The sequence below is a fragment of the Cervus elaphus genome, chromosome 1, assembly GCF_910594005.1.
Source record: "Cervus elaphus chromosome 1, mCerEla1.1, whole genome shotgun sequence".
Lineage (NCBI taxonomy): Eukaryota > Metazoa > Chordata > Mammalia > Artiodactyla > Cervidae > Cervus > Cervus elaphus.
The window spans coordinates 67,418,126-67,436,101 of NC_057815.1; the positions used below are offsets into that span (position 1 = coordinate 67,418,126).

Here is a 17,976-nt window from a genome sequence, read left to right on the forward strand (position 1 = left end):
AATAGTTTTCATAGAAATTACTGACAGAATTGGCTATGGCTTCCACTTAAGTAAAGACTGTTCAGTCATTAATTTATTCACTAATTCAATAAATTATTTGACCATTTATTAAACATGTATTTATTGAACACTTTGTGCTAAAGGGTAATGATGCAAATATGAGTAAAACACTGTCCCTCCCCTACAGAGATCAGTTTTGGGATAAAATGTCTTCAGTATCCTTTCTTCCTACCTATTCCTCAAAATCCATTTCTAGTCCGCTCTCCAGAACACTTCCTATAACTTCTCCAAATCTCCCTGGTCATTCCCTCAGCAAAATTGCTAAAAACCTTCAAGTCTATATTACATTGTACTGTTTACCCCTTAAGTCTTCTAGTCTTTCTTTAAGGGATGTGCTTATATTGTTAATTTTTATTTCTGTCTTAATGCTCTTTCTGCATTGTAAGATCAGAAGCTATTCTCTATTTCTTTTGTACTTTCATATAACATATACCATACTGCAGGTGGCTTTAGCAGGCAGAATGTATCTATTTACTGAGTCAGAGATATCAAGTGAGAATTAAGAACCTGGCAAATGTATCTTAGGGATTCCTCCTAGGACAGAGGATCTTATGCCAAATATGGCTTGCCAGAATGATGTTTGTGTTTGATATGGTTGCTTGTGCTTCCCCTGTTTACTACCATGATGTAAGATGCTCTCTTGGAAGTACCAAAGATCACTGAAGCAGCCACACTGAGAATACAACTCCTACTAGCTCAACATGTACCTTGGGCATCCTGCCTGCCCCCCCCAAGTAAGAACCAGTGAAAAAATTATCACAGATAACCTTTAAAATTTATTCAGTTAACACTTTTTTTTTCAAGTACCTAAGATGTATCAGTACCTGACCTAAGAACTGGGGATGAATTAGGCTTAGTTCCTTTCATCAAAAAACTGGAATACATACAAGTAATTATATAAACACAACACAACGAAGGAGGTACAGAAGATAAGTACCCAAACCAGTCTGAGGGTCATGGTGCACCTTCTCTTAAGGGGAGATAGAGTCTTGATTCTAGTATCAGATGTGGGATAGAATAAGCATTCTCTTTGTTGAATGTTAAAATGTTCTGGGTTCTATGAGAGCCACTGATTTTTAGATATCTTTTGAGCGTAAGAATCAGGAAGAATACTACCAGCTTTTTGGTAATTTTATTTTGTGTCTGAGGGATATCTGAATAGTTTATGACTCGTGGCCATTTTGGTTATTCCAGATTTGAGGTGGGGACAAGATGTTGAAATACAAGACCAATCTATTTAATCCAGTAAAGATTTAAAGCAAAGTGAATTTCTGCTTTTGTTCTCTCGGTCATGCAAATAAGAGGCAATAGGGTGTAGTCATTAAAAGCCTGGGCTTTGCAGTCAGAAATGGGTTCGGATCTTGGTTCTACCACCTAGATGCTCTGAGGAAAGCAGAATAGGGGAAGCAGTTGAGGAGGAAGGGTGATAACAAAAGGGAGAAATTGGTTAGGAAACATAGACTGTGATGGTCAGCATAGACTGTGATGGCAACAGAGGAAGTTATATGGTCATATTTGGAATGTATTTTGAAGGTAGAGCTGACAGGATTGCCTTATGGATTGTGTGTTGGGAGAGCAGGTGAGGGGAGATGCAGCTTTCAAGGATGACTACTAGGTTTTTAACCCAACAATTGATGAATGATAGAGACAAAGAGCAGCAGATTTGAGGGCAGGCAAGGGGCAGGAATCAGGACTTTTATTGGTCAAATAAAAATATTCTCTTTGAATATGCAAAAAAAAAAAGAAAAGATTGAATGCAATCATTTAGTTGATAGAAAAAAGATGTAAGTACTGAGCTTTGAGATACACTACAGTATTTAGAGCTTGGGAAGGAAAGCAGTATCCATCAAAATAGACTGAAAAGGCACAGTTGGTGAGATAGAAGGAAAGCAAGAGAGTGTTAGCACTTTTGGAAGAAGAAATGATCTTTGTCAAATGCTGCTGAGAGATCAAGTGAGGTCAAGACTAAGAAATGACCATTAGGAATGGCCTGATGAAGGTGACCTTGACAAAGGAAATCTCCGAAAGTAAGTAGGGGATAAAAAGCTGATGCATGTTGGGAATGTTGGTTGAGGAAAGGATGTGAGGTGACAAAGTGGAGAAAGCAAGTAAGATAACTTTTTTGAGATAGAAGAGCAGAGAAGTAAGGTAGTATCTAGAAGTGAATGTGGGGTTGAAGATGTTTTTAAAGGATGTTTTATAATATCCACTAAATGTTTTATGTAATATCTACTAGAGAAAAAAATGACACAAATAAGAGACAGGATAAGTAAAGGAACAAGATCTTCATGAACAAATGAGCATTGAACCAGTGCCCAACGTTGGGCTTGAATAGGAACAGAAATAACTTCATATATTCAGTACTCTTCAAGGTAGAGTATGTGATTATAAATATGGGTGGATTTGTAGATTCAGTTGGTGGTAGAAAAATGAAATAGTATTTCTGATTGCTTCTGTTTATCATTAAAATAAGAAACAAAGTCATTATCTAAAGGGGGTTACAGTATAAAATTTTATGTGATTTTTTTAAGCTAAAAAATGAGATTTAAAGAAATGTGTTCTGGTGGCTTGCTTCAGGCAGTGTTTTCAGGTCCCCTGGGACAGGCAGTCATTTTCTTGGCCCTTAGTCAACTCCGAGAAGACTATTCTATTTATAGGGTCTGAGCTCCTAAGCCTCTATATCATGGCACGTAACACCCTCCAGGAGCTAACCCCTGCCTGTCCTGTTCTGTCACACTCTCCCGTTACTCTCCCCTGTTCCTCCTTGCTCTCTTCCCTCTAAGATCATCGTCCTACTGATCTTTTCACATCACAGTACCTTTGTTCACAGTGTGCCTTCTGCCTGTTTTGCTTTGACCACCCTCTCTTGTTTTCCACTTATCCTCAGTCCTGAGTTTAGGCAAGACTTTGGGAAGTTTTCTCTGACTTCATTCAGAATAAATGAGGTTCCTTTGAACCTTACTCTATTAAAATATTTGTTTTGTTTCTTTCTCCCCACTAAATTATGTGCTTCTTGAGCTCAGGCATGGGATATGGTATCAACCTCTTGGTAAATATTGCCAGGACTTAAGTGACTTCAGTGCCTTAATTTTTACTGCTTGGTATATCACCGTAATAACGAAATGGGAAGTAGTGGTAATCTCCATAGTAAGCTACATTGATAACCACACCTTTTTAGTAGCTCCCACAGAATTGCAAAATTATTGATTTGACCCTGCTGATATGATAAGGTAAAGATGAATAACCTTCTCTCTCCTGTCTCACTTTTCTAGTGTGAAGAGTGGCCAGATTCGGAATCTGGAGTCTGCCCGTGTCTCAATGGTTGGCCAAGTCAAACAGTAGGTTTTATTTTTCCTCCCCTGCGCTGGTTAGAGGCTGAAACATAATGAGGAATTATATATTGCTTTTTTGGTCATACATCTATTCTACCATGTTGGTGAATACCTTCATTATTTTAGATAATTTTTATAAGAGAACTCAGTTTGGCCAGTTGTGTAGATTTTCTCTTCTTTTTTTTTGCAGAAATCCCAAAGCCAAATAATGTCTTCTATATCATCGGTCTCCAACCTTTTTGGCACCAAGAACTGGTTTCATGGAAGACAATTTTTCTATGGACTGGGGGGCGGGGAGGGGATGGTTTGGGGATTATTCAAGCACATTACACTTATTGTGTACTTTATTTCTATTATTATAACATCAGCTCCACCTCAGATCATCAGGCATATTAGATCCTGGAGGTCGGGGACACCTGTTCTATATAATAATGAATTACCTTATTAGCACAACGATAGGTGTTGAAAGATGAAGAATACCAGAGAAAGGGCATTAAGTGTTCACTCTGGTGCTGGCAGCCATGGTTTCATTCTGGTAACAGTCTCCTTCTAAGCCAAACCTAGTTGTGAGGAAATCACGTTATAAAAAGCTTTGGCATAGCCTGAGTGAAAGTCAGATCTTAAGGATGAGCTAAGATTATTTATTATTTAACTTCTCTGGTGGCTTAGATGGTAAAGAATCTGCCTGCAATGTGGGAGACCTGGATTTGATCCCTGGGTTGGGGAGATCCCCTGGAGAAGGAAATGACAACCCACTCCAGTATTCTTGCCTGGAGAATTCCATGGACAGAGTAGAGCTGGGCAGGCTATAGTCCATGGGATCACAAAGAGTTGGGCATGACTGAGCAACTAACACTTGACTTCAAAAGATTATTTAGCCCAGTTGATCCTCCTAGATAGGGTTACATGAGTCCTGGGTATTGCTGTGTAGTCACAAAATAAACTTCAGGTGAATTGGGAAAAGGTTGCCCACCAGGACAGACAGGGAGTACAAGGGTTGATGAAAATGATAATGGCATTATTAAATGCCTGCTCTTTGCCAGGCATTGTGCAAGGCATTTTATATACACTATGTAATTTTAAAACCTTGTATAATGGAAAATTCTCTAACATACACAAGTCAAATAATAGAATGATCCCAATGTACCCATTACCCACCGTCAACAGTTATGAACTCATGTTTCATCTGTGCCCCTATTTATTTCCCCTAAGGACAAAATATTTTGAAAAAAATTTCAGATATAATTTCCTTTGCAAAATTTTAGTATGCTCTAAAAGGTAAGGATACTTTAAGCACAGTCACAAGACCAATATCACACCTAAAAAAATTAACAATTCCTTAATATCATCAAATGTCTTTAGTATCTACTTATCTGATTGTCTTAATTTTTTTTTAGTTCAAACCAGAACTATAATAGGAATTTATATATAGCAATTGATTGATAAATCTCTTAAGTATATTTTAATCTATAGGCTACCCTTCTGTCTCTCTTTTTCCCCTGGCAATTTATTTGTTGAGGAAACCTGGTTGTTTGCTCTGTAGAATCTCCCACAATCTGGATTTGCTGATTGATTCCTCAAGGTGTAATTTAACATGTTCCTTTATTCCTTGTGTTTTCTGCAAATTGTCAGTTAGGTCAGAAGTTTGATCAAATTCAGATTTGTTTGTTGTTATTTTGGTTTTTTATTTGTTCACAAAGAATCCACCTGCAACGCAGGAGATGTATGCTGGAGACTTGGATTCAATCCCTGGGTTGGGAAGATCCCCTGGAGAAGGGAATGGCAACCCACTCCAGTATTCTTGCCTGGGAAATACCATGGACAGAGGAGCCTGGTGGGCTACAGTCCATGGGGTCACAATAGTCAGATAAAACTAACAACTAAATAGCAACAGCAATAGGTGATGTGTACTGCTATCAGGAAGCACATAATGTCTGGTTGTCTTTTTTTTTTTTTTCCATTCATTCATTTCATTCATTCATTTGCACTATCTCATTTAATCCTTACATTTGAAGAGGTAGAAATCCTCTTCAAGGTAACTGTTGTTTTATATGGGAGGAAATGGAAGTTCAGAAAGGTCAAGTGACTTTCCCAGGATCACATAGCTAATGAATGATAGAACTCATATTCTTAGAACTCAAACTCCTATATGTGTTTGACTTTAAGGCCTACAGGATGGATTTTATATCCAAAAGAGCAGTTTAAGTAGTTTAATATCTGGCAGGCACAATGCAGAGGCTTTAAATAAGCTGTGAGACTGCTCATTTTTCAATGCTTGAATATTTTGAGATCTGATTTAAGCAGTGAAGAGTTACATGGCTTGTATTCAGGTAGTTCAGTTATCTTTACATTTTTACTTCAAGTGATGTTTTCTCTAAATAGGTAAAACTATGTATGTAAAAAATCTGCATTTTGATTGTCATTTAGATACCCACTGGAACCTTCCTGCCCTTCTTGATCTAGTTATAATTCCCTTAAACCTCCCAATTTACTGCTGTGGAAGCCCAAAGCACATATTGTTTCGTTAATACTTTGACCTAATTGTGAAACTTGACACCTCACGCTCCTAAGAAAACTCCCACCTAACAAAACACTTGTGAACATATATATCACTGAAGGTTTGGTAGAGAAGACAGAAGTGACCATTCTTAAAAAATCTATAACCAAAGTTTGACTGACCCTTCAATTTGTCCCAGTCTCTCTTTATCTTGCTTGTTCTCTCTCCTCGTCTCCCTTCTCCTTTTTCAAGGGCAATATGACAGATTATCATGAAGAACAGACCTTGGCCCTAGCTGCTACCTAGGCTCTTGAGGTTTTACTTTTAACACCTGTCAATGTATTTTTGTTCAAGGAGTTCTCTTTAAAAGAAATTATGGTACCAGCTGTACCTGTAATAATTTTTCTACCTAATTATATAAAATAAAAAGATATTATTTTTAGATGAAAAACAACAATAACTGGTTGGATCAGATGCACTAATCTCCAAGGTTTATCTGGCCTTGGTTATTGTAATTGCCAGTTTCTGTCAGCTAATTATATGTGGGGGCCTTTTACCAATCTGTTTCAGCCTTGTTGTACTATAAACAGGGTACAGTAGAAAAACATCATGCTTTATAATTGGGCCTGGATCTGCCTCCCAGCCTCATCCACTCATGAGCTAAGTGATCCTGGACAATTTTTTAACTCTTCAGAGCTATTTTAAGGGATTGCTATGAGGATTATATAAGATAATGCCAATGAAACTCTTGTCACCATGCCTCAGGAAATGGTTACTACCTTCTGTGGGTCAATAGTAGCTCAGATGGTAGAGCATCCGCCTGCAATGCAGGAGACCTAGGTTCAATCCCTGGGTGGGGAAGATCCCCTGGAGAAGGAAATGGCAACCCACTCCAGTGTTCTTGACTGGAGAACCCCGTGGACCGTGGATTGTGGATCACGGATTGGCAGGTCACAGTCCTTCGGGTCACAAAGAGTTGGACATGACTGAGTGACAAAACATGCATTGGTGCAAGAACCAGAAACCAGCCCTTGGAGTATAGTCAAATGTTGGTCATGACCTTCCACAGCCCTGGTCTACTTTTGTATACTTTTAAATGCACATTTTTCACACCCTCCTCCCAGAACATTGTTAAGTTTTAACTAGTATTTGATTATAAAAAGCCAAAAATATCAGCTTCTCTAAGGTAATTTATGTTTAGAAGAGAGGTGTGTGATAGCACTTTTTTTTTTTAATACCTAGGTGTGAAGGAATTACAAGTCCAGAAGGCTCAAAGTCTATAGTGGAAGGAATCATAGAGGAAGAAGAAGAAGACGAAGAAGGAAGTGAGTCAGTAAACAAGAGGAAAAAGGAAGATGACATGGAGGTGAGTGAAAGTCAGTATTCTTAGAAGGATGGGATAGTGTGTAAGGTGGGGAAAGAAAGGTGACATTCATTAGATATTTTAAGAGACAAAGATACTATACTATCATAATAGATACTTAGATTAACTGTAAGATATAAAGCACTTCTTTTTTCTTTTTACAATCCAGGTCTTTATTTTTACACCCAAAATGCCATGAACATAGGGAATGGGCTTCAGGAGTTCACGCTCCTTTCCATTGGTCCTCATTAAGTGTGCTTCTCTGGGTGGAGCAGGCTGGTGCTTCAGCTGAACCCAAGGCCCTTTCTCTTTGATTTCCTTCTTTTTCTGATCATTTCCTTCACACATTTCAGGAAGCTGTCAGCTCTTAGAGTGCCTGATATGCTCCATATGCACATTAATTCTCTTGGCAAGAATCTTGCCCTTGTTTATTTACAATGATGCCAGCAGCTTGCTGGATAACCCTGTAGACTCTCCCAGTTTTGCTCTGGTAACATTTGTTGGGCATTCCTTTTGAACAGTACCCATTCCCTTGATATCTGTAGTATCACCCTTCATGTAGATTTGCGTGTATGTGGCCAAAGGAACAACTCCAAGTTTTCTAAAAGGCCTAGAGAACATGTAGCAGGCCTAGAGAACATGTAGCAGGTGCCCCTTCTCTTTGTTTTTGTGTTGGTCATTTTGGCGAATTACTGGAAGATGGTGGTTCTGGCTGAAAGCATAAAGCACTTCTTGATAACTCGGACAAATTGGAACATAAAACTCACAGTATTACCCTGCCCTCAGGAGAACTGCTCTCTCATCAGGCTCTTTCTCACCTCCACTTCTGTTCCTGTGGTTTATCTCATGAAAAAATCCCATTTCCTACCATCAGTCTACACAGAACCGATCAGATCCTACCCATCTTTCAGGGTGTATCTCCTTGGGAAGCTTTCCGACCTCAGTTTATATTAGTCCCTCTGCAGTATAGCACTGAGAGTCTGTAGGACACAACTTAGCACTTTCTTCTCTGAACTTGTGACTGCCATAGAACTGATTTTCTTAAGCCACACTCATAATATATGGTTTTCTAATAGTCATCCCTATAATACAGGTTCAGTGTCCTCTAATAACAAGCATTGTCTCCCCCCCAAAAATAACCTATGTATTTGGAGGGAAGGAACTGATGATATGTGTGAATTTCCCTCAACATAGAGCTTAAGGTTGTGTGCATAGTAAGTGTTCTGTGACAACTTGCTGAGCAACTGATTTGAGGATGGTAGTGGGAAGGGGTGCTTTTTCTGATAAGTGATTAGTGAGTGTGAGCCACAGACTTTTAGGGATGGATTATGAATATCTTAATGACAGGGAATGGACTCTGTGTACACCACATATTCCTTTGCATTTGGAGATGCTGGTGTCAGCAAGGAGGAGAATACATTTTTTAAAACAGTATTTTTAATTTAGTGAGGCTTTTCTTGTCATCTTTAAGATAATACTTTGTACCTTTTTGGAGTTCAAAAAATTATGAATAATGTGTGATCAGTTCGCTCTCCCACAGTCTGTGAGATGAGGAGAGAGCTTTTCTCACATGTTAACAGTGTAGAAACAGACTCAAGAGATGAAGAGACTTGTCCAAGGTAATCAAATAGTGTTTAGTGGATTTGAGACTCTGATACAAATCGTCAGTTACTTTTTCCCTTTTGTGTGCTAGGATCTATACTGAATGATTCACATTAACAACTCTAGTTCTCATTTTGGCTCTGCATTGTAAATATTAACAATTTTGCAACTCAGATGCAGATACTTGCCTATGGTCACATGTAAATGTTAGTACTAAAACACATTCAGATCCTCTGATTTTTAATTCCAACTCATTTTTTTCTTATCATTTTTATAGGCCCTAATATATGGGGTTTTATGAACTCCAGCAGTTCTGTTAGGAGGGCAAACTGAGGCACATCAATCAGTGAGGAACTTAGCTAGACAGTCTCCGCCTGAGGGAGGACACAGAGAAACCCCCGGAGTCACAGCTTCTTGGAGCTAGTGGATAAATCCTGGAAATCTAATGCACAGCGTAGTAATTATAGGCAACAATACTGTATGATAAACTTCAGAGTTGCTAAGCGACTAGATCTTAACTGTTCCCACCACAGATAAATGATAATTATGTGACATGATAGGGGTGGTTACCACACTATGGTGGTAATCACTGCAGTGTATACATGTGTCAAATCAACATGTTGTACACCTTCAACAGTGTTGTATGTCACTGATATTGCAATAAAGGAAAAATAAATAAAAATGATGGAGATAATGTTAGTAATGCCAATTAAATGTAGCAACAACAACAGAAAAAGCCAGGCACAGCTTCTTAGGGGCATCTCTGTTTAGCACAGTATAAAAAGTTGTGTTTGAAATGGCCCTGAGACATACATAAGAGGTAGTTGCATACATTCTGTTCTGTAAAAGAAAACAAGCTATACATTTTTATTGGGGATGAGGGGACTCTAATATATAATGGTTAAAATACAGGGAAAAAAAGGGAAAACGTTATTTTGGTTCTTGAATAAGCTTCAGTTGTCCAAGAGATGTTTCTTTATGCATAAATCTCTTTTTTAAAACTGCTTTATTGAAAAGTTTGTAAGAACCTACAACTTTATTTTATAGTTGTAGGTTCTTATTATATTTAGGTTTTAATCCATTTGAGTTCATTTTTATATATTATCCAACTTCATTCTTTTGCATGTGGGTATTCAGTTTCCCCAACACTGTTTTTTGAAAAAACTATCATTTCCCCATTGAATGGTCTCAGCATGCTTATCAAAGATCACTTCACCATATATGTGAGGTTTATTTCTGGGTTCTTGAGCTTGTTCCTTTGCTCTATTTGTCTATCTTTATACCAGTACTGTGCTGTTTTGATTACTGTAACTTTGTAATATATTTTGAAATAGAGTATGAGTCCTCCAATTTTGTTCACCTTTATTAAAATTGTTTTGGTATTTGGGATCCCTTAATATCCATTTGAATTTTATGGATAAATTAATAAATATTAATCCCTTAATATTCCATATGAATTTTAGGATACATTTTTCTATTTTTGCAAACAATGCCATTGGGATTTTGAAAGTGATTGTGTTAAATCTACAAATCACTTTGGGTAACATGAACATCTTAACCATCTGGGGATCATTAACACAATATATGCTGTCTCATGTTCACTTCTAGATTTTCATATTGTGGTTGATGTGGTATTCCAGTTACTTATTTCAGTTATAATATTTCAAAATTTACATGATGCAAAAAAGTGTAGAGAACATTTTATTTGTTCAGCTTGTATTTAATGAGCACATACTCTGTGCCATCTACTTTATATTGAGATTTAACAGATTTTGTTATATTTGGTCATTTCCTTTTTAAAATTACTATTTAAATTATATATAAATTACTGTTTATATAAACATACATATGGAGAAGGAAATGGCAACCCACTCTAGTATTCTTGCCTGGAGAATTCCATGGACAGAGAAGCCTGGTGGACTACAGTCCATGAGGTTGTAAAGAGTCAGACACAACTGAGCATGCTCACACACTAGCATAATGTTTACATCGTATCATTGTCATATATAAAAATAAAAGAAAAAATATTTTATCAACATATTTTCAGTTTTCCCTTCTAGTTCATTCTCAAAGCATACATATTTTTCCAGTAGTAATCCTAACTTAGGTGACATGTTGTACTCTGCTTCTTTCACTTAATGTTATGTCATAAGCATTTTTCCATACTGCAGTGTGTTTTTTGTAGTTATTCTTTTGATAATGTGTTATTACCAGATGAGTATAAGAAGCTCAATCTTGGCTGTACCAGTTTACTAGCGTTGTGATCTTAAGAAAGTTTCCTAGGTTCACTGAAACTAATAAAAGTAAAAAGTATACTTCTAATCACCTAAACATGCAAGTACAACAATAACTTATGTCACAAGGCTGTTATAAGGATTAAATGTATATTAAAATGTCTGGGACATGGTAAGCCCTTAATATGTGCTAGTTTCTTTCCCTTTCCTTTTCCCAAGGACCTAGTTTTTATCCTGTTCCTTCTGGGGTTGCCCTCAGAGACTCAAAACTTGCTCTTACTCTTCTAGACCAAGAAAGACCATCCATACACTTGGAGAATTGAACTGGCAAAAACAGAAAAATACTGGGATGGCTGGTTCCGAGGCTTATCCAATCTCTTTCTTAGTTGTCCTATTCCTAAATTGTTGCTCCTGGCTGGTAAGTGTGCATGTGTATGTATTAGTCAGCCTGGGATGCCATAACAAAATACTGGGTGGCTTAAACAATTCTGGAAGCTGTAAGTCTGAAATAAGGGTTCCAGCCTGTCAAGTTCTGCTGAGAGCTTTCTTACTGGCTTGCAAACAACCACCTTCTCACTATGTTCTTATGTGGCAGAGTGTGTGAGAGCAGGCTGTCTGGTGTTTATTCTTATAAGGACACTAATCTTGTCTTATGAGGGCCCTACCTTTGTGACCACATTTAACCTTAATTACTTCCTCATTTAACCTTAATTACCTTCATATCGCCAAATGTGGTCTGATTGTGAATTAGGGTTTCATCATATAAAATTTTTTTGCGGCGGGGGGGGGGGGGGGGGGGGGGGGGGAGACACAAGTCAGTCCCTAGCAGCATATGTATATTGTCATCTCAGTTATGTCTTTGTTAAAAGCGTTTACCATATGGGTAGTGACTTCCAAAGTGAAATACCATCCTTACTCATTTGTGCCCTTTCTCCTTCCTTTGACAAATCCATAACTAACTAAGCATGAGCATCCACCAGGGATGACCTAATTCTGGCCTGGTCTCTGTACCTGGTCAAACCCAAGTCCTTCTCCTTGAGTGGTATAAGGATATTCTAAGTAAAAAGGAAATTTAAAAAGTAAAACCTGTTTTCAGAAAGCAGCTTAAACAAGCAAAGTGATTATGAGGAACCTCAGCCTTGAAAGCTTCATGTGGTGAGACTATACCCTCAGGAAGTTAGGATTGGCATTAACATGAATTGAGAATGTCATCATGTTTACCACTTTGTAACAATTTTTACTTCATAACAGCAAAACCTATTTCATACAGCCTTTTCAAGTAAGTTACTTGTGGATTCTATTTTATTCTAGGTGTTGATAGATTGGATAAAGATCTGACTATAGGCCAAATGCAAGGTAAGTTATGAAGAAATTACATTCCTAGGTCCCCTGAGGGCAGAGAAATGGGCAAAGTCATGTGGAAATTTTCTGTCTAAAAATGGGAATTATATTACCACATAGACCTCAGAATTGTAAGAATTAAAGTGATGCAGTGTCTTTGAAAGGGGCATTATAAAGTACTGTGTGCAGATATATTATGAAAGGAGATATTCTGAATACTGGTCAGTATTTTTATTATTGTTAGAACTCTTAGGAAAGGGAAAGGTCCAAGATAACCCAGATACAAAAAGATACAAGTTCTATTTAGAAGACAACATGATGAGGTGGTAAAAGCAAGGACTCTACGGTTGGGAGAACTGTGTTTGAGTACTATTTCTTTCCTACTAATTTTTTTTCACCCTGGGCAAGTTACTTGACCTGCCTCAATCTGTAGAATGAGAAAATTGATGGCAGCCTCACAGGGATTGTGAGGTGTAATGAGTAGGAAAGTGACATGTGCTCAGGTTCAGGTGTGTTGGCCAGATGACTGTGGAGGCAGTGGAACCAATTTCATGGAAGCTCTTGGCTTTAGTACAGATGAAAGGCTTGGTGAAGGTGAAGTCAATTGGCATTGGCACCTTTGGGTTATAAGAAAAAAGGTGCCAACTCCAGGGCCAAGGTTAAGCAGATTCTGTTCTTGACTTTCCTTCTTTTCTACTTACTCTCCCTGGACAATGTCATGGTTCCCATTTACACCCTGATAACTCACAAAGCTAAACCTCTGACTCGTCTCATACCTCTCTCCCGAGGTCCAGACCTGGACCATGTATCAAACCTGCTGGACATCTCTGCTTGGATGTCTCATGGCCTTGATGACGAGGGGTGGGTTTCATATTCTTTGGTCTCCTTAGAGATCTTGCTTTATCAGTCATCTCTGTCCACTCTTAATAAAATGATCACATTTGTTTGAGCTTACAGTGTTATACAGGACAGTGTGAAAAAGTGTTTAGTACTGTCTGGAACATAGTTAAGCACTCAGATGGTAACTTATTATTGTAATAATAAATCTCAAAATCTTTAATTTACAAATCCCTTAATGATAAGGCCCCTGCTTACATCTCCAGCCTCATTGTTAACTCTCATGAGCACCATGCCAAAGTTTATCTTCTCAGGCAGGAGCAAATACCATTTCATCCTCCGTTTCTTTGTGTAAGTTACTTTTTCTATGTGGGAAGCCTTCCTGGATCCCTGTTTTATTGCAAAGGCCCAATTCCTGTGTTTTTCCAGTTCCATGTGCTTAGTGTTATGCTAGGAACTACATGCTGCATTAAAATCTGAGTTTTATGTTTTGCTCTCCCACTAGACTATAGCGTAAACAGGAACTGTTTCTTTCTATGTGTCTGGCCCAAAGTAAATGCATATTAAGTAGGTGCAGAAGGAAGACGTGAAAGGAAATGATTTGCTCAAGGTTACAATGTCAGGTATTACCATCTTCCTCACAGGCTTGTTAACTGGGTCCAGACTGTTGGGGTGGGGTGATGGGGAGGTCCTGGCCTGCTAGTGTGACCTGTGAGGCTGCAGAGATGGTAAGGAGAGGACCATTTCAGTCCTTGAGGTGGCTTTGGTTTATATCTTCCCCAGGGAAGTTCCAGATGCAGGTCCTGCCCCAGTGTGGCCACGCGGTCCATGAGGATGCTCCAGACAAGGTGAGCGTGGTGCTGGATGCCTGTAAAAGGGCCACTGTGAGAGTAACTGTGGATCTCACAGAAGACAGCATGAGCCCCTGAGTCAGCCTGTGTTGCCTGCAGCAGCTGCTGTGGAGCCTACACACATGCAATTCCACCAGCCCCCCAGCCATCTCCCTGACAGCTGCTTTTGGTCTTACCTTTCTGTGTATGGGCTGAGGAGCTACTGGCGCCCTGCTTTTTTACCCAGGGCCCTGTGGTTAAGATGGAGAAGGGAATAGCAACCCACTCCAGTATTCTTGCTTGGAGAATCCCATGGACAGAGAGGAGCCTCCTCCATGGGGTCGCAAAGAGTCGGACACGATTGAGCGACTGACACACTGTGGTTAAGATTGTAAGCTGTACTTCTCCATTATCCACAAAAGCCAGATGGAAGAAGGAATAACTGTGGTAGACACTGCTCCCTAAAATACACGCACAGTTAGGAATTAATATGTGCTCCTCCTTTAGGAAAAAAGTGCTTTGTAACTCTACAGGGATAATTAAGCCTTCACATCATTCCTCTTGACTTTTCTGGAGCCATCCCTGCAGGACTCAGGTCCTTTTGCTTTCAGGCTTCCCAGAACTGCAGGACCATGAGTCCACTATAACGCCTTAACTTCCAACAGAAGCCCATAGGACCTCCAAGGCTGAACCCTGTAGCTACCCTTAACATGGCCTGGAATATCTCTCCCTTTTCCAGGTAGCTGAAGCTGTTGCCACTTTCCTGATTCGGCACAGGTTTGCAGAGCCTATCGGTGGATTCCAGTGGTAAGGAAGTACAAAGATTTAAAGAGCCCAGCAATACCCCAACAAAGAGATATTTGCAAGGTTGTAAATATCTCTGCCTTACCCCTGCCTGGTTTAGGTCACCATGCCTTTCTTCTTCCTCCTCAACACAGAGCCCAGCGTGTGTGTTTCTGCAAAGCTGTGGTTAGTTCTTTCCGTGTGCTCTGGTCCAGTGAGTTGTTGCTAAACTGACATTAAACGGTGCCTAGTCCCCTACCCCCTTTGTGATGTGTACTTTTTCTTGAGATGCCCCTTCCTGTGGAGGCTGGGATGGGAATTGTCCATTTCCGGGCTCTTAGAAAAATTCTATATGCCTTCTCCCGCCCTGCTGTCGAGGAAGGTGAGGCAGACCTTGAGGCTATGTAGAGATCTGGAGCAGGGTTTCCAACCTCAGCACTGTTAACATTTGAGGCAGGTAATCCTTTGTGGTGGTGGGGCTTTTCTGTGCACTGTAGCATGATGAACAATATCCCCGGACTTTACATACTAGGAACCACTGGCACCCTCTCAACACACACAGTTGTGACAAGCAAAAATGTTCCTAGATTTTACCTAATGTCTTAAGGGAGACAAAGTCATTCCCATTTGGGAACCACTGGTCTAGAGGAAAAAGGACGCCTCTCATCTTAGGAAATTGTTTGTCGGATTAGGAGACACAGTAGATTTCTTTGAGGAGGAGGAGGAGGAGGAAGAGAGGCGTGGTGACCCAAACCACATGGTCCTGGTCTCACCTCAAGGAGCTCCCTGTCTTTGCTGCAGAAGGCCCCATTCTCACAGAGCCCCACAGGCCATATGAAGAGTCATGCCTGCCAGTTGGAAAATCTCTTTTCTGATTCTGATGATGTTCCAAGGGAACTTGTTCCCCACCCTGAGAAAGTTTGAAGAAAAAATGTTGAAGAAATAAATACAGTTTCTACATCAGGGAGTTCTGAATGCCAGGGCCTAAGCAGTGTGGATGACAGAGCAAGGTGGGCATTGAAAATGATGACAGGAGCCTGGTACAGTGAGCCACAGTGATTCCCTGATGTCAAACCATCCCTCAAGCAACTGGCCATTGATGGATCCCAGGAATCAACAATAAAGACTTAGTTTCTCTCAGTAAGCAGTGTCCGGGGGCCCTGGCCCATTTGGAACTGTGGTCAGATCAGCTGTACGCTGAGAGCACACCCTGTGTCTAGCCCTGGATGGGGCTGAGAAGAGGTGGCGAGATCTGCAAAGGCCTTGGTGATCATTAGGGAGGGCTTCCTGGATGAGACAGGGTAAGCGGGGTAAGCTAGTGACAGTCACATTTGTTTTCCATTCTCTTTCCACTCTTCACAGTGTGTTTCCTGGCTGTTAGTGACCTGCTCTCCTTTCCTCCCTCAACACTGAGCTCTGTTGTAAATACATCGCACCAGAGGCCACTGTGATGCCGCTGTCTCCTCCTCACCATCCCGCCCGACCATGTGACACCGGCTCCCTGTAGACGGGCATCCCCAGATGTACAAACCCTTTCGTGTATTCCTGCCCAAAGCACTGTTTTCCAGGGCCTTTGATCAACATTGGTCTCCCCAGTCTAAGGCTCCCCAGCTCCTCTCCCTTCCCTGTTCAAGGATAGCTCTTGCCTGTCCTCCCTGCCTTGCCTCGGGTGAAGCCTCCGTCAGAACCGCCGCCCTGGGCCCTCTTCCTGGCATTTGGTAATGTACCTGGGTCCCCACATTTGCCCAGGTACAGGAACCTCCGTTCCTTGAGATTGTTCTTGCCATGGTCCTGCCCTGCCTCACAGGCTGGACCATGTGCAAGATGGCCTTGATTTTTCCCTCGTAAATAAAACACCAGTCAGATACCTTTTTATCCCCGTCTTATTCTTCTAGGCTTGGAAGACCCAGAGAGGTCAGGATTTCATCCTTAGGTAGAGGGGAGGGGTGGTGGATAGCATCACAAGAAACTAGCCTGAAAAACCAGGCTCAGTCAGTCCAAGCACATGGCCTCCCATCTGCGGAGGGCCCACGTCCCACTCCCACATGTCTGGGCACCTGCCCTGGGCTGAGGCCAGGCTGCTCCAGGGGCCTCTTGAGCCCTCACCTGCCATAGAGCAAACCAGGTTGACTACAGCCCATGCACAAAGCCACAGGCTAAGGCCCGTGGAGTTGTTTTTAAGAAGCAGATTTAACCATTTTCATAGTTGGTCCCTGGAGGTATGCAGAGTGCCCGCTTGCCTTTTCTAGACCCACAGCTTATCTTAGTCGTTTGTGGTTCCCATGTCACCCTTCATAGAAACAGTACAGTCCAGCATCCTCAACATTTGCCCTTTTCCAGCTGCCTCATCAGAGCACTTCAGCCTCCCTGCTGCCCAGGCACGCCATTTCCAAGGGTAGGGAGGGGCAGTCTCCTGCAGCCCATCTTTTCTGTGACTGTCTTAGGTGATGCGTAGCCCCCTCCACCTTTTGACCCCACAACTTCCTATCCCTATCCTGCTGCAGGGTCCGAAGCCTTCTTTGTTTCTTTGTTATTTATGACCTTGTTTAAAGAAAATAAATAACTCCCAACCTTTAATCTGGTCTTTCTCTATGGAGTTGTCCTTATTTCTGTTGATCTAGGGGTTGGGGACAGTTCATTGGATTTAGTCACCATAGAGCTCCAGAAAAGCCTGTTTGTTTCCTGCAGCCCATCAACATCTTATGCTCTGCCTGCTCCTCAGAGCCAGAATCCCCATTAGAATGGACAGAGCCAGCCTCCACTGCAGCCAGGGAGAGTAGATTCCAATCCTCTCTCTTCCAGTTATGTACTGTGTTGACTTTGGCCTAGAACAGGACAGTCTGTGCACTGTCCACATGACCTTAAGCTCTCAGAGTTTCGCATCTGCTAATGCCCAAAGTTTGTCTACAAGTTCAAGCACCTCCGACTCTAGACACAGGTCTGTCTACTTGTCCAGATGACCAAAAGTCACTCACATTGACCATTCCTAAAGTTGACCTTCCCTTCCCCCTAAAACTTGTTCTTTGTCCCATATTTCCTAGCTCAGTAGTGATAGGTTCCACCATCTCTCCGCTGGTCTAAACAAGGCAGCCAAAGT

At 40.8% G+C, this 17,976-nt stretch overlaps 1 protein-coding gene across 3 annotated transcripts in view; it reads left to right on the top strand.

Annotated features, from left to right (window-relative positions):
- PPME1 (protein phosphatase methylesterase 1) overlaps positions 1-17,456 on the top strand; it is a 50,381-nt gene extending 32,925 nt beyond the window's left edge. The window contains exons 8-14 of one of the 3 annotated variants that reach the window (XM_043906951.1): positions 3,333-3,398; positions 7,132-7,255; positions 11,377-11,506; positions 12,400-12,444; positions 14,050-14,114; positions 14,836-14,903; positions 15,001-15,137. In XM_043906951.1, coding sequence (XP_043762886.1) covers positions 3,333-3,398; positions 7,132-7,255; positions 11,377-11,506; positions 12,400-12,444; positions 14,050-14,114; positions 14,836-14,903; positions 15,001-15,070 — 568 coding nt within the window. In that variant the 3' untranslated portion in view covers positions 15,071-15,137. Of the gene's footprint in view, positions 1-3,332; positions 3,399-7,131; positions 7,256-11,376; positions 11,507-12,399; positions 12,445-14,049; positions 14,115-14,835; positions 14,904-15,000; positions 15,138-16,241 lie in introns of those variants that run through there. The other 2 variants (XM_043906956.1, XM_043906960.1) reach the window with 2 other exon arrangements.
- Positions 17,457-17,976: the final 520 nt, after the last annotated feature.